At 36.1% G+C, this 13,833-nt stretch overlaps 1 protein-coding gene across 2 annotated transcripts in view; it reads right to left on the bottom strand.

Moving 5' to 3' along the window:
• NHLRC2 (NHL repeat containing 2) overlaps positions 1-13,833 on the bottom strand; it is a 72,999-nt gene that overhangs the window by 56,954 nt on the left and 2,212 nt on the right. For both annotated transcript variants that reach the window (XR_307818.3, NM_001243561.1), the window contains 1 exon segment: positions 12,580-12,732. Coding sequence is in view for 1 of the 2 variants with exons in the window: in NM_001243561.1 (NP_001230490.1) it covers positions 12,580-12,732 (153 nt within the window). In the remaining variant the exon portion in view is untranslated.

Genomic DNA, 13,833 nt, shown 5'->3' with positions numbered 1-13,833 from the left:
ATCAACCTGTTTGTTGAGGTAAATCACATTAGAGATTGAGATCTTTATCCTTAAAAGCAATGGAAGTCATACGGAAAATGTTTCAAATAAACTCATGAACTTCCCTTCCAAATTTGTTCTTTCTACAGTGTTTCCTGTCACTGAAAGGTACCACCACCTGTCCAGTTTTACAAGCCAGAAACCTACCTCAGATATTTCTGTAATAATCAACCAGCCTTCTCTCATCACCCATATTTAATCCATGACCAAGTCCTATTAATCCTATCATCTATAATTAGCTTCAAGCTATTATCATGTCTCATAGGGGGCACAACAGTCTTGCCATAGATCCAGTGTTGTCCATTGATTAGTTACCCAGCCAGGAGACAAACTGACCTTTAAAAACAAACAAAAAAACCCATAAAATCCAAAAAACAAAAAACAAACAAACAAAAAACCCCTACAAATCTGATCATGTCACCCTCTGGCAGAAAATCCTTCATATAGAAACCACATCTCATCTCTCCAGCATCTTCCACATCCTTCTTCCCTTCCCTCAGGGTATTATACTAACCAGGTCTTTCTTCACTTTCTCAAGAATATCATTATTCCTCTTGCTTTAAAGCCTTGACATACGGTGTCTCTGCCTGGAATGTTCTCGCTGAGTAAAGTCATACCTGTCTTTTAGATCTCAAGCCCAGTTTTCACTCTTAAAAAAGCTTTCTTTAATTTCTCCAAGATAAGAGTAAACCCCATTATCTGTCTTCAAAGCACTCTGTAATTTCCCTTAGTACTAACTGGAAATTATAAAAATATTTGAGTGTTTATTTGAGCATAAGCTTTCCCCTTGTTGGAATCTAATTCCTATTAATTATTTATGGACCATACACCATTTTCCTATTTACCAGCACAGTGCCTAGTACACAGTAGGAAATGGATGGATAGGACATAAATAATGAAGAAACTTACATATTTGTATAATATATAAACTGCATGATATTATTGTCTAAATAGAATCTCTATATTGATTTACAGACAAGGACAAAGGTCAGACTATGCATCTCATTTTTTCAGTGTCAACAACCTTACAGTAAGTACACAGAGATTTTTTTAAATTATTTTGCTTGTTCTATAAATCATACACAGTAAAAAGTCGGAGGTAAAAGAGCTCTCCCTTTATGGATTTTTGCCAACACATGGATCAAACCTACTGCATTTAAAAGAAAATATGGAAGAAAGAAAAGGAAGAGATGGAAAAAGAAGAGAGGGAGGGAGAAAGAAGAAAGGAGGAAGGTAGAACCAAATAGAAAGAATAATGGCTTCTAAAATAGCAATAATAAAAGAACTCTTTAAAATCACTTTTAAAACTTCAAAGATCTTATTTTTCAGAGACATATAGACATATAGGTACAACTCTATATAGTATATGGGTGTGTACGTATATATAGTATATAGCAGAAAGTACAGTTTAATCACAGGCAATATAACCTAATTCAATGTAAAAACTGAAAATACTTGAGGAGTTTTAGATGTTACAAAAACTATAAACTGAGACATTTTGAGACCTACCACTGACTACTAAATTAAAGCAGAGACCAGAAGCAAATTGATTTCTTTTTAAATTTCAAAAACTGACATTACCATGTCCACATTAAACACTCTGAAAGTTTGCATTAATTGGCCAGTATTTTCATCCTACTTTAAGAACAAAGAATAATAAACAAATACACTGCTACAAAAAAGAAAATACTAAGTGTTATAATAAATATATACACTGCTGCAAAAAGAAAATATTAAGTGTAGGAGTTCCCGTCGTGGCTCAGTGGTTAACGAATCCGACTAAGAACCATGAGGTTGCAGGTTGGATCCCTGGCCTTGCTCAGTGGGTTAAGGATCTGGCGTTGCTGTGAGCTGTGCTGCAGGCTGCAGACACGCCTCGGGTCCCCGCGTTGCTGTGGCTGTGGCCGTATCTGTGGCGTAGGCTGACGGCTGCAGCTCCGATTCAACCCCTAGCCTGGGAACCTCCATATGCCGAGGAAGCGGCCCAAGAAATGGCAAAAAGACAAAAAAAGAAAAAAAAAAAAAAGAAAGAAAATACTAAGTGTAATAATAAATATATATACTGCTGCAAAAAGAAAATGCAAGAGTTAACACACCAGGCCCCACTATTCTTTCAAAGACCTGCTTACAAGGCTGGCCCTTGCCTGGATTTCAAGAGTGTTCCCATCATCCCCAAAACTGATAAGCATAGCTCACAATGCCTAACTGTTTGTACAAATAACATGGTTTATGCTGAACACTTGCTTTCCTTCTGGGAGTCTGGAATTTTGGTACATGGCGCCAGGCAGAAGCTGCCTATATGGCCAGCCCCCAACAAAAACTTTAAGCACTATCTCTAATGAGCTTCTTTAGTTGGCAACATCTCCCTGCTGGGGGAATTAAGCACGTCTCATGTGACTCCACTAAAGACAGGACTCTGGAAGCTTGCTCCTGGTGTCCCCTGGATTGAGCCCCTGTGTCTTTTCCCCTGGCTGACTCTGTATATCCTTTGGCTGTGATGAATTATAGCCATGAGTAACAACTACACTCTGAATCCTGTGAGTCCTCCTAAGAATTACTCACCTGGGGGTGGTTTTGGGAACCCTGAAACAGAATGAAATCATATGTGGACTCATCAAAAAGTTTAGATTCACTATAAAATTAGAAATATATGCCTCTAATTTTTAATAAAGTATCAAATGGAAAAATCATATATACTACCTAATGAGAATACCAGCATTTACTCAGTAGCATTATGGAATTTAGGGCTTTTTGTTTTGTTTTGTTTTTTACGGCCCCATGCGTGGCATATGGAAGTTCCTGAGCTAGAGGTCAAACTGGAGTCCCAGCTGCAGGCCTACACCACCAAAGCCAGGGACTGAACCTGCATCCTCGTACTATGTCCAGTTCTTAACCCACTGAGCCACAACAGAAAGTCTGAATTCAGGATTTTAAAAGTCTGATTCAATTATACATTAACATTCACCTAGCAAGGACATTTTAAAATATGCCAAGTTTTCCTAGGAATGTCTTCTTATAAAAACAAGAGTGCTTTTCCTTAGATAATAGCCATTGTGCTAAACTTGAGTATTATAATATACCATTAATGTATCCAGCATAAAGAGGTTAAAAAAAAAATTAAAAACTCTCAAGGACAAAAGAAAAAAAAAGAGAACACTGAGGTACCTGTCAGTTTAATACAAATATATGCTAAATCATTATGAATTAATAACAACCTTAGGACCCAGCTCCATTCTCAAAAAATGTCTGAACATCAGAACCATTCATTGCTATTGACTATCTTTTTAGTTTCTGCTTAAGATCTCTGACATTTATAATTTATTCTATGCTACTGTGAAAGTGATACTGGTCACCATTACCAACCTGACTTTAAAAGCTATTTTAGAGAGGAAGGAGACTGCGTATTAAATTGGGCCTCTTTCAGGGTGTTTTTGAATTAAAAAGCAATTGTATGGGCATTACCAATAAAACAAACTGACTATTCCATAGACTTAAAACAGGCTGCTGAATGTCTCTTGAGGAACATAAACAGATTTGCTGCAGATACATTCAGTAACACATCACTGGGTAACGAGATAAAACTTTGGCTACAAGAAAGCAAATTAATTTAGTGACAGCTTATTGAACTTTCAGGTGATAATCTCTGAGTATGCCTGTTTTTGTGAATATGAACTGAACTTATCTTCTAATATAAATATAAAATTTCTTTATTCCTAAATTACCAGTATTTTCATAAAGTAACATATCATTGTAAAGTTTCTTTGAAATTACCATGTTGAAACTACTTACAAAGTATTTTGTTTTTCATAAGTATATCTGTATATAAAAATAGTTATTGCTTTTTTTACAATGTGTTATAAGAATGATATTTTCAGTAAACTTGTAAAGAGATTATAAGGATCCATTCTAGAATTTGCCTCAGGTATAGGGCTAACCAATTAAGTTATTAACCAGTGTCTTAGGGGTGATCTTAAGTATGGAAATAAGTATGGAAATGGCTAACTTTGGGATTTTTGACCCAGTCTTTAAGTGCCATTCTAAAATAGAAATCTTATTGTCATTCTCTTATTAAACAAATAAATTAAAAACAGCTGTAGAGGAGTTAAGACGTGGAACTCTCTTCTCCCACAAACACATCAAAAAAAACCATCTACATGCAAAACGATTCACACAGAACATCTACTTAATGCTGGCAGAAGACATTTGACCTCCAAAAGGGGGGAGAAACTCTCCACATTACTGGGAAGAACAAAAGGAAAAAAAGAAAGAGAAAAAGGAAGCAGGATGGGACTAGTACTCCTGAGAGGAAGCTGTGAAAGAGGAAAGGAACCCACACCCTGGAAACCCATGTAACTGATGGTGAGATCAGCTGAGAGAGAGGGACCTCAAAGTCTCAGAAAAAAGCACAGCAACTTCACAGAGGGGAGCAAAGCAGAGAGAGAGCGCCCCATAGACCATCTGTAGTACCTCCCAGGACACCACAGCCTGAGATGCTCCGAAGGAGGTTGGGTGCTGAGACTCAGTCTCTGGAGTTCAGTTCTGGGAAGAAGACTAGGGTTGGCTGTGGAGAGACAGCTTGAGGAGTTAGGGAGTGGTGTGCCAAGGCTGGGCAGGTAAACGCCACAGACAAGGGAACCCAGGAGGAGGCCTGGGACTGCAGGAGAAGCAAGGCACCATGGTTGGGGAAGGCAAGAGGAGGAGAGATGGACCATAGGAACATCTTTCTCTGCACATGAGTGGACTCTCAGAGGGTAGGGCTGTGGGTGGTGAGGCACCTCTTGCATGGACTATGGGTGACAGCCCCTCCTGCTCAGACTAAGAACAAGGGAGTGCCTCTTGCATGGTCTACAGGCAGCAGGGGCAAACCACCAGTCATCTCAGACTCCAGAGGTGGGCGTGGCCCACCACCCATAGGGCTCCATGAACAGGCACCACCTGCAACCCCACTCACCTCAGAGGTTAGCACAGAGGAGGGCAATGCAACCAAGCACCACTTGTTGTTCTCACTCCCCTGGGAATGCACACACCATGCCAATGCCACTACCAAATGCTCCAGGCACCACCTACACCTGCCTGAGGGTCACATCACTTCCCAGGGCCCTGCAACCAGGAGTAGCCTGTGCAACTTTCCTGAGGGTCCTTGCCACTGCTAGCATCCAACCAGGCACTGGATACTAGCCCTGCCCAATCCTCCATCTCCCTGGAAGCACGCATAGCACCCTATCAAGGGGATAACAGCCTGAACACACTGAGGAAAAGATAGCAAGCATCCAAACCAAAAGTAGCATGCACATCAAAAATAAATAGTAAGCCCTCACAAAATACCCAGGGGCTCTTGCAGATAAATAGTTCTCCAAGGCTACAGTAGTTGTTTTCCCTAATCTCACAGAGTAAGAAAAATATAAGCAAAATGAAGAAGCTTAGTAACCATTCCCAGTAAAAAAGAACAGAATTCTCATGAAGGAGCAAACAATGAAAAAGACCTATGAAGTCTAACAGACACTGAGTTTAAAAAGGAGACAGTGAAAATACTGAAGGAATTGAGAGCAAATATAAAGAACAGCAGATATGAATGATAATGCAGATTACTTTAGAAAGAAACTAGAAAAAAAATGAGGAGCCAAGAAAAATGATAAAATTCATTTGCAGAGACACAAGCTGAGATAAAGGCACTGAAGGGCAGAATGAACAATGCAGAGGAACAAATTAATGACTTGGAAGATAGAATAATGACAATCACCCAATGAGGACAGCAGATAGAAAACCGAAAAGAAAAAAGAAAAAACATGAAAGCAATATAAGAGATCTGTGGGATAATATAAAGTGGGCCAATCTATACACAACAGGGATTCCAGAAGAAGAAAGAAAAGCGGATTGAAAATATATTTAAAAAAATTATAGCTAAAAACTTTCCAAAGCTAAATGATACAGATACCAAGATGCAGGAAGCACAGAGGGCCCCAAACAAGTGAACCCCAACAGGCCCACAAGGAGACATATTACAATAAAAATGGCAAAAGTTAAAGATACCTAAGAAAGGATTCTAAAGGTAGCAAGAGAAAAAGAAAGAATTAATTATAAGGGAACCTCCATAAGGCTATCAGCTGATTTCTCTACAGAAACACTACAGGCCAAAGAGAGTGGCAAGATATATTCAAAGCTCTAAAAGGGAAAATTTTGCAGCCCAGAATACTCTACCCAGCAAGAATATCATTTGAAATAGAAGGAGAAATAAAGAATTTTTCCAACAAACAAAAACTAAGAGAGTACAGTAACATTAAACCCCTTCTAAAAGAAATATTGAAAGGGTTCCTCTAAATAAAAAAGTGAGAAGAAATAGGATGGAGAAAAATCACAATTGGAAAACAGTCAAATAAGCCAGTATACAGAGCTAAAAGGGAAAAAAAAAAAAAAAAAACCTATTGTAAAAGAGACAATAAACAAAAGGAACAGCAAAATGATAAAACATGAAGATGTTATAAAAGGACATCAAAATAAAAAAATGTGGGGAAGGAAAGTAAAAAAATACAGACTTTTTTTAAGAATATGCTTGAGCCTATATGACTATCAGGCTAAAGCAAGCATATAGGAAGGGGTTAACATACTTAAAGGGCAACCCAAACCAAAACCAAAGAGTACTTTCAGAAAAACTAAAAAAAAAAAAAAAAAGACAGAAGCATGAAATAAAAGAAAATCATCCAACCCAAAAAAGAAAGGAACAAAGAGAAACATAGAATCAACTGGAAAACAAAGTTTAAAATGGCAATAAACACATATTTATCAATAATTACCTTAAATGTTAATGGACTGAATGCTCCAATCAAAAGACACAGAATGGCAGACTGGATTAAAATTACAAGAGCCTACAATATGCTGTCTACAAGAACTCACCTTAGGGCAAAGGATACATATAAATTGAAAGTGAGGGGACAGAAAAAGGTATTTCATGCAAATGGAAAAGAGAGGAGAGCAGGAGTTGCAATACTCTTATCACATAAAAGAGACTTTAAAACAAAAGCCATAAAGACAGAGAAGGACTCTATTTAATGATAAAAGGATCAATTCAAGGAGAGGATATTACACTCGTCAACATATATGCCCCTATTATAGGAGCACCCAAATACATACAACAAATACTAACAGACATGAAAGGATAAATTGATGGACTACAATAATAGTAGGAGACTTTAACACCCCACTCACATCAATGGACATATCCTCTAGAAAGAAAATAAGGCAACAGAGATCTTAAATGACACAACAGAAAAGTTAAGACTTAACTGACATTTTCAGGATATTTCATCCAAAAAAATCAGAATATACATTCTTCTCAAGTGCATATGGAACATTTTCAAGGACTGACCACATACTGGGGCAAAAAAATAACCTCGACAAATTTAGAGCATAGAAATTATTTCAAGCATCTTCTCTGACCACAATGGCATGAAACTAGGAATCAAACAGAGGAAAAGAAATGAGAAAAAACTGACTACATGGAGACTAAACAACACTGTACTAAAACCAATGGGTCAATGAGGAAATCAAAAGGGAAATTTAAAAAAACTCGAGACAAATGATAATGAAAACACAACCATTCAAAATTTATGGGATGCCACAAAAGCAATGCTTAGAAGCAAGTTCATAGCGATACAGGCCTTCCTCAAAAAAGAAAAATCTCAAATCAACAATTTAACCTGCCACCTAAAAGAATTAGAAAAAGAAAAAAACCCAAAGTTGGCAGAAGGAAGGAAATGATAAAGTTCAGAGAGAAAAATCAATAAAACAGAGATTCAAAAAACAATAGGGAAAAAAACCCCAATAAAACCAAGAGCTGGTTCTTTGAAAGGGTAAACAAAATTGACAAAACTCTAGCTAGACTCACCAAAAGGAGGTGAGAAAAACTCAAATTAACAGAATAAGAAATGAAAAAAGGAGAAATCTCAACAGGTACTGCAGAAATATATATATATAAAAAAATACTATGAACAATTATATGCCAACAAATTTGACAACCTAGAAGAAATGGACAACTTTTTAGAGACATACAGCCTGCCAAAAGTGAGTCAAGAAGAAATAGATCAAGTGAACAGACTGATCACTAGAAATGAAATTAAATGTGTAACAAAAACACTCCCTACAAACACAAGTCCAGAACCAGATGGATTCACATGCAAATTCCACCAAACATAAAAAGAACTTATACCCATCCTTCTTAAACTTCTCCAAAAAGTTGAAGAAGGAGGCATAATCCCAAAGACATTCTATGATGCCACTATCACCCTAATATCAAAACCAAAGATATTACCAAAAAAAAAAAAAAAAATTACAGGCCAATATCATTGATGAATATAGATGCAAAAATTCTCAACAAAATTTTAGCCAACTGAATCCAACAACACATAAAAAGATCATACACCATGACCAAGTGGGGTTCATCCCAAGTACACAAGGATGGTTCAACATACACAGATTAATACAACGTCACATACCACATTAACAAAAGAAAAGTCAAAAACCACATGGTCATCTCAATAGATGCAGAAAAAGCATTTGACAAAACCCAACAGCCATTCATGATAAAAACTCTCACCAAAATGGGTACTGAGGGAACGTACCTGAACATAATAAAAGCCATTTAAGACAAACCCACAGCCAATATAATTCCCAACAGAAAAGTTGAAAGCGTTCCTGCTAAAATCTGGAAGACAAGGATACCCACTCTCACCACTTTTATTCAAAGTAGTACTGGAAGTCCTAGCCAAAGCAATCAGACAAATAAAAGAAATAAAAGGTATCCAAATTGGAAAAGAGGTAAAACTGCCACTGTATACAGATGACATTATACTATACATAGAAAACCCTAAGGACTCCACACAGAGACTACTTCAACTGATCAATCAATTCAACAAAGTAGCAGGATACAAGATTAACATTCAGAAATCAGTCACATTTCTGTATACTAACAATGAAATATTAGAAAAGGAATACAAAAATACAGTACCTTTTAAAATTGCACCCAAAAAAATCAAATACCTGGGAATAAATCTGACCAAGGAGGCGAAAGACTTATATGCTGTGAACTATAAAACATCAATCAAGATAATTAGAGGATTCAAAGAAATGGAAAGATATTCCATGCTACCGTACTGGAAGAAATAATATCGTTAAATTGGCCATACTACCCAAAGCAATCTACAGATTCAACACAATCCCTATCAAATTGCCAATGACATTTTTCACAGAATGAGAACAAACAATCCAAAAATTTATATGGAACCACAAAAGACCCGGAATTGCCAAAACAATCCTGAGGAACAAAAACCAAGCAGGAGGCATAACTCTCCCAAACTTCAGATAATACTACAAAGCAACAGTAATCAAGACAGTGTGGTACTGGTACCAAAACAGAATAAAGACCAAGGGAACAGAATAGAGACCCCAGAAATAAACCCAGACATATAAAGTCAATTAATCTTTCACAAAGGAGGCAAGAACATAAAATGGGAAAAAGACAGTATTTTTAGTAAGTGGTGCTGGGAAAACTGGATGGCCACATATAAATCAATGAAACTGGAACACATCCTCACATCATGCACAAAAATAAACTTGAAAGGGCTTAAAGACTTAAATGTAAGACGAGACACCTTCAAGCTCCTAGAAGAGAACATAGACAAAACATTCTCTGACATCAACTGTACAAATGTTTTCTTAGGTCAGTCTCCCAAGGCAATAGTAATAAAAACAAAAATAAACCAATGGGATATAATCAAACTTTCAAGCTTTTGCACAGCAAAGGAAACCATAAAAAAAAGAAAAGAAAAAAAAAAACAATGGAATGGGAGAAAATAGTTGTAAATGATGCAACCCACAAAGGCTTATAATCTCCAAAATATACAAACTCATACAACTCAATAGCAAAAAAACAAAAACAAAAACAAACCCAACTGAAAAATTGGCAAACCTGAACAGACATTTCTCCAAAGATGATATGGATGGCCAACAGGGACATGAAAAAAATGCTCAGTAACACTAATTATTAGAGAAATGCAAATCAAAACTACTATGAGATACTACCTCACACCAGTCAGAATGGCCATCATTAACAAGTCAACAAAAAACAAATGCTGGAGAGGGTGTGGACAAAACCTTCCTACACTGTTGGTGGGAATGTAAATTGGTACAACCACTATGGAAAACAGTATGGAGGTACCTCAGAAAACTTAATACAGAACTACCATATGATCCAGGAATCCCACTCAAACGTTCACTGAAAAAGATACATGCACCCCTATATTCATTGTAGCACTATTCACCATAGCAAACACATGGAAACAACCTAAATGTCCATCACAGATGAATGGATTAAGAAGATATATATGGTATATATATACCATATACAGCGGAATACTACTCAGCCATAAAAAAGAATAAAACAATCCCATTTGCAGCAACATAGATGGAACTAGAGACTCTCATACTAGGTGAAGTACGTCAGAAAGAGAAAGACAAATACCATATGATATCCCTTAGATCTGGAATCTAATACTGGCACAAATGAGCCTATCTACAGAAAAGAAACAAACTCATGGACCTGGAGAAGAGACTTGTGATTGCCAAGTGGGAGGGGGAAAGGAGTGGGATGGACTGGGAGTTTGGGCTTAGTAGATGTAAACTACTGCATTTGGAGTGGATAAGCAATGAGATCCTGCTGTATAGCACAGGGAACTATACCTAGCCACTTGTGATGGAATATGACGGAGGATAATGTAAAAAAAAAAGAATATATGTATATATAGTTGAGTCACTTTGCTGTACAGCAGAAATTGACAAAATATTGTAAATCAACTATTATAAAAAAATTTAAAAAATAAAAAAACAACTTAAACATCTCTGTCATGGCTCAGTAGTTCACAAATCTGACTAGCATTCCAGAGGATGCAGGTTCGATCCTGTCCTCGCTCAGTGGGTTAAGGATCTGGCATTGCCGTGAGCTGTGGTACAGGCAAGCAGCTACAGCTGATTGTATCCCTAACCTGGAAACCTTCATATCCCGCATAAAACAAACAAACAAAAAAACCATCTCTGTATCTTCAATGGATGAAAAAGTCCATTAACTTAACTATTAAGAATGTTATACAAAATGGTCTGAACCTAACCTCCTTTCCTCTCTTTTCATTTGCCCAGGAGCCCCTACAATCTTGCCACACCAAACTCTTTACCACACCCCAAACCTACTCTTCTGTGCTTCCCTACTTGTTTACCTGTCACATCCTCACATCCTCCTGCCTCATTCTCATTTTCAGCTATACTCCTGCTCACTTATCAAGTTTCAGCTTAACTGTCTCCTTCTCTGAGAAATATCTTCCAAAGCTTCTAAGCAAAAAAAAAGTTACTCCTTTCCCCATGTTCCATACAGCTTTAATTCAACTTTGTTACATATTTCCTTAGCAATTAGAGTACCCTGAACATAATAAATACTCAATAAATTTATTTTACATTGACTTGAACAAGACACACAAGCATCCAAAACCTACCAGATTAAGAAATATTCATATTTCTTAAATACGGATTAACTTTTGAAAACATGACTTAGCTCCTGGGAATATTTGAGTTCTTGATAAATCTCATTGATATGCAATTTCCAGATACAGTCCATTACAATTTTAAAGCATCTGAAGTTTCGCTTGCACTGAGATTTTATCCAACAATCCTTTTTTAAAAACTAAGCTTCAAGATAACCTTCATTTCTGTATCTATCTATTATTCTATTCTCATCTATACTCTCACAGGATCTGTGACCCCCTTTTCTTTGTAGTCATTGCAAGAGGGCAGCTTCAATTTAAACCTAATTAAATTGAACCTTTAATTAGTTTCATTTATCCCACATGCTTTTTTCTAGAAAGAAGACAAAAATTTGAAAAAAATGTCAAAGTTCTAAAGAAAATACAAAGTATAATCTCTTCGATTTTCAGAATCTGTAATACCATAAAAGAGGATTTCCTAGTGTGCTTTGTAAAATATTAACCTTTATAAATAATTTTTAAATTAAAGCAGGGTCAAAGAAAAAGTATCTGTTAGAATGCTTTGTATTCTACTGTAATTCATGTCATTCAAAATTAAAGGAAACCTCATCGCATTTCCTAAAAAGAACTTTAAACTTTTTTATCATATCTAGAGGAGTATAAAATTAATCACACTTTTCATTTTTCCTTTTTTTTTTTCCTGAGAAGAAATTCAGGTAAGTTGAGATATACAAAATGACCTTTTTAAAATACCTGCTCATGAAAAAAGTAAATTATGTCCTTATCCTTAAAGAAAAGTCATATACTAAATGTTGGTTCTTTAGGAAGGCAAACCATTATCACTAAGCTTAACTCTTCAGGAAAAGGTACATGGAGTCCTTAATTCATAGATTAGAAATTACTTTTAGAACCATTGAAGTCTCGCCAAATGTTCATTCTCCTATGAGCAAATGAGTCAGCTACTCTTTCAGTGACTATGCCAGGACAGTCTGTAAGAAACCAATTAAAGGGCAGATACCTTTATCAGAGTATGTGTGTTCTAATGCATGAAGATCAGGCAAGAGGTGAATACAGTTGATGCAGCAGTAGGTGAAGAAATCAAGGACGACCACTTTTCCACAGAGATCCTTGTAGATAGAAATAGATTCTTCTGTGTTCAGCCATTCTAACCCTGAAATTTACACAAAATAAATTATGATTAAAGGAAAAGATAATTTATCTAAAAATTTCCATGAAAATGTGAACCATTATTATTTCTAAGGAAGTGATGGGGGGGCAGGAAGGGAGTGGGGAGGTAAAAATGGGAAATCCACTATTATGTGGCAGTCTGTAGATATAGTAAGACAAAGCCACCAAATTCTTTCAGAAACAGTACACTCGTCTGTGTGTGAAAGGAAGTAAAATCAATATATTTAGGTAAAAACGAGAGGAAATATCAAATATTAAAAGGACCTAAGTACATGATTAGGTACAAATGGCTACTGAGAATGATGGTCAATCTTTAAATGTCAAAAAGGAACAGATAAACATAAGGATAAACATACACAAAATGCCTAAGCCAATTTCATAAGAAAAAGAACTGAAATGCTCTGGATTTGAATGAGACCTTAAATACAAAATATTTTAAATGCAAAGCTAAACAAAACACAGTCATTATCATCGATTTCATGGAAGCAACATTAATACCGATGAAGAGCATGTTCCCTTCCCTCCAAAGAAAAATAGGATCTCATTAATCTGTGCTTTTGTAAATCAGAATCTATAATTACTTGACCACGATTTACAATTTTAACTATGCACTAGGAAGAAAGATTCTGTTAAACAGAAGCAGGTTAAAAGTACAGCATCTCTGATCAATTTAAGAAATCGAAGAGAATGAGTTTGCAGCTTGCAAGTAAATAAATGCAGCTACTAAACTATTAATTATACCGTGAAGCATATGTCTGGGAATATTTTGCAGAAACTGAAAGCCAGAATTGGGTAGAACACGTGAATAATAACAACTAATAACAGTAACTGGAGTTAATTCGATTAAAACAAAATTCTAAAAGAAAAAAAATCTGCAAACCAGATTAGTATTTTTGTCAATTGGTCCAACCTAGTGAGGTTTTAGGGTATAGAGAGGTCTTAATTACCCATTGTATACCAGATCAAGTGGCCATATAAAACTTCAAACTAATGTATATTTCATTTTTTAATTTTAAAATATTTATGAATTTGTCTCAAGTTTATTTTCTGTAAACAGTCGAGCCTGACTTAGATTGGAGAGGTA

The sequence above is a fragment of the Sus scrofa genome, chromosome 14, assembly GCF_000003025.6.
Source record: "Sus scrofa isolate TJ Tabasco breed Duroc chromosome 14, Sscrofa11.1, whole genome shotgun sequence".
In the NCBI taxonomy this organism is placed as follows: domain Eukaryota; kingdom Metazoa; phylum Chordata; class Mammalia; order Artiodactyla; family Suidae; genus Sus; species Sus scrofa.
The sequence above is the reverse complement of the archived record's forward strand: the minus strand, read 5'-3'. Positions and strand labels throughout refer to the sequence as shown.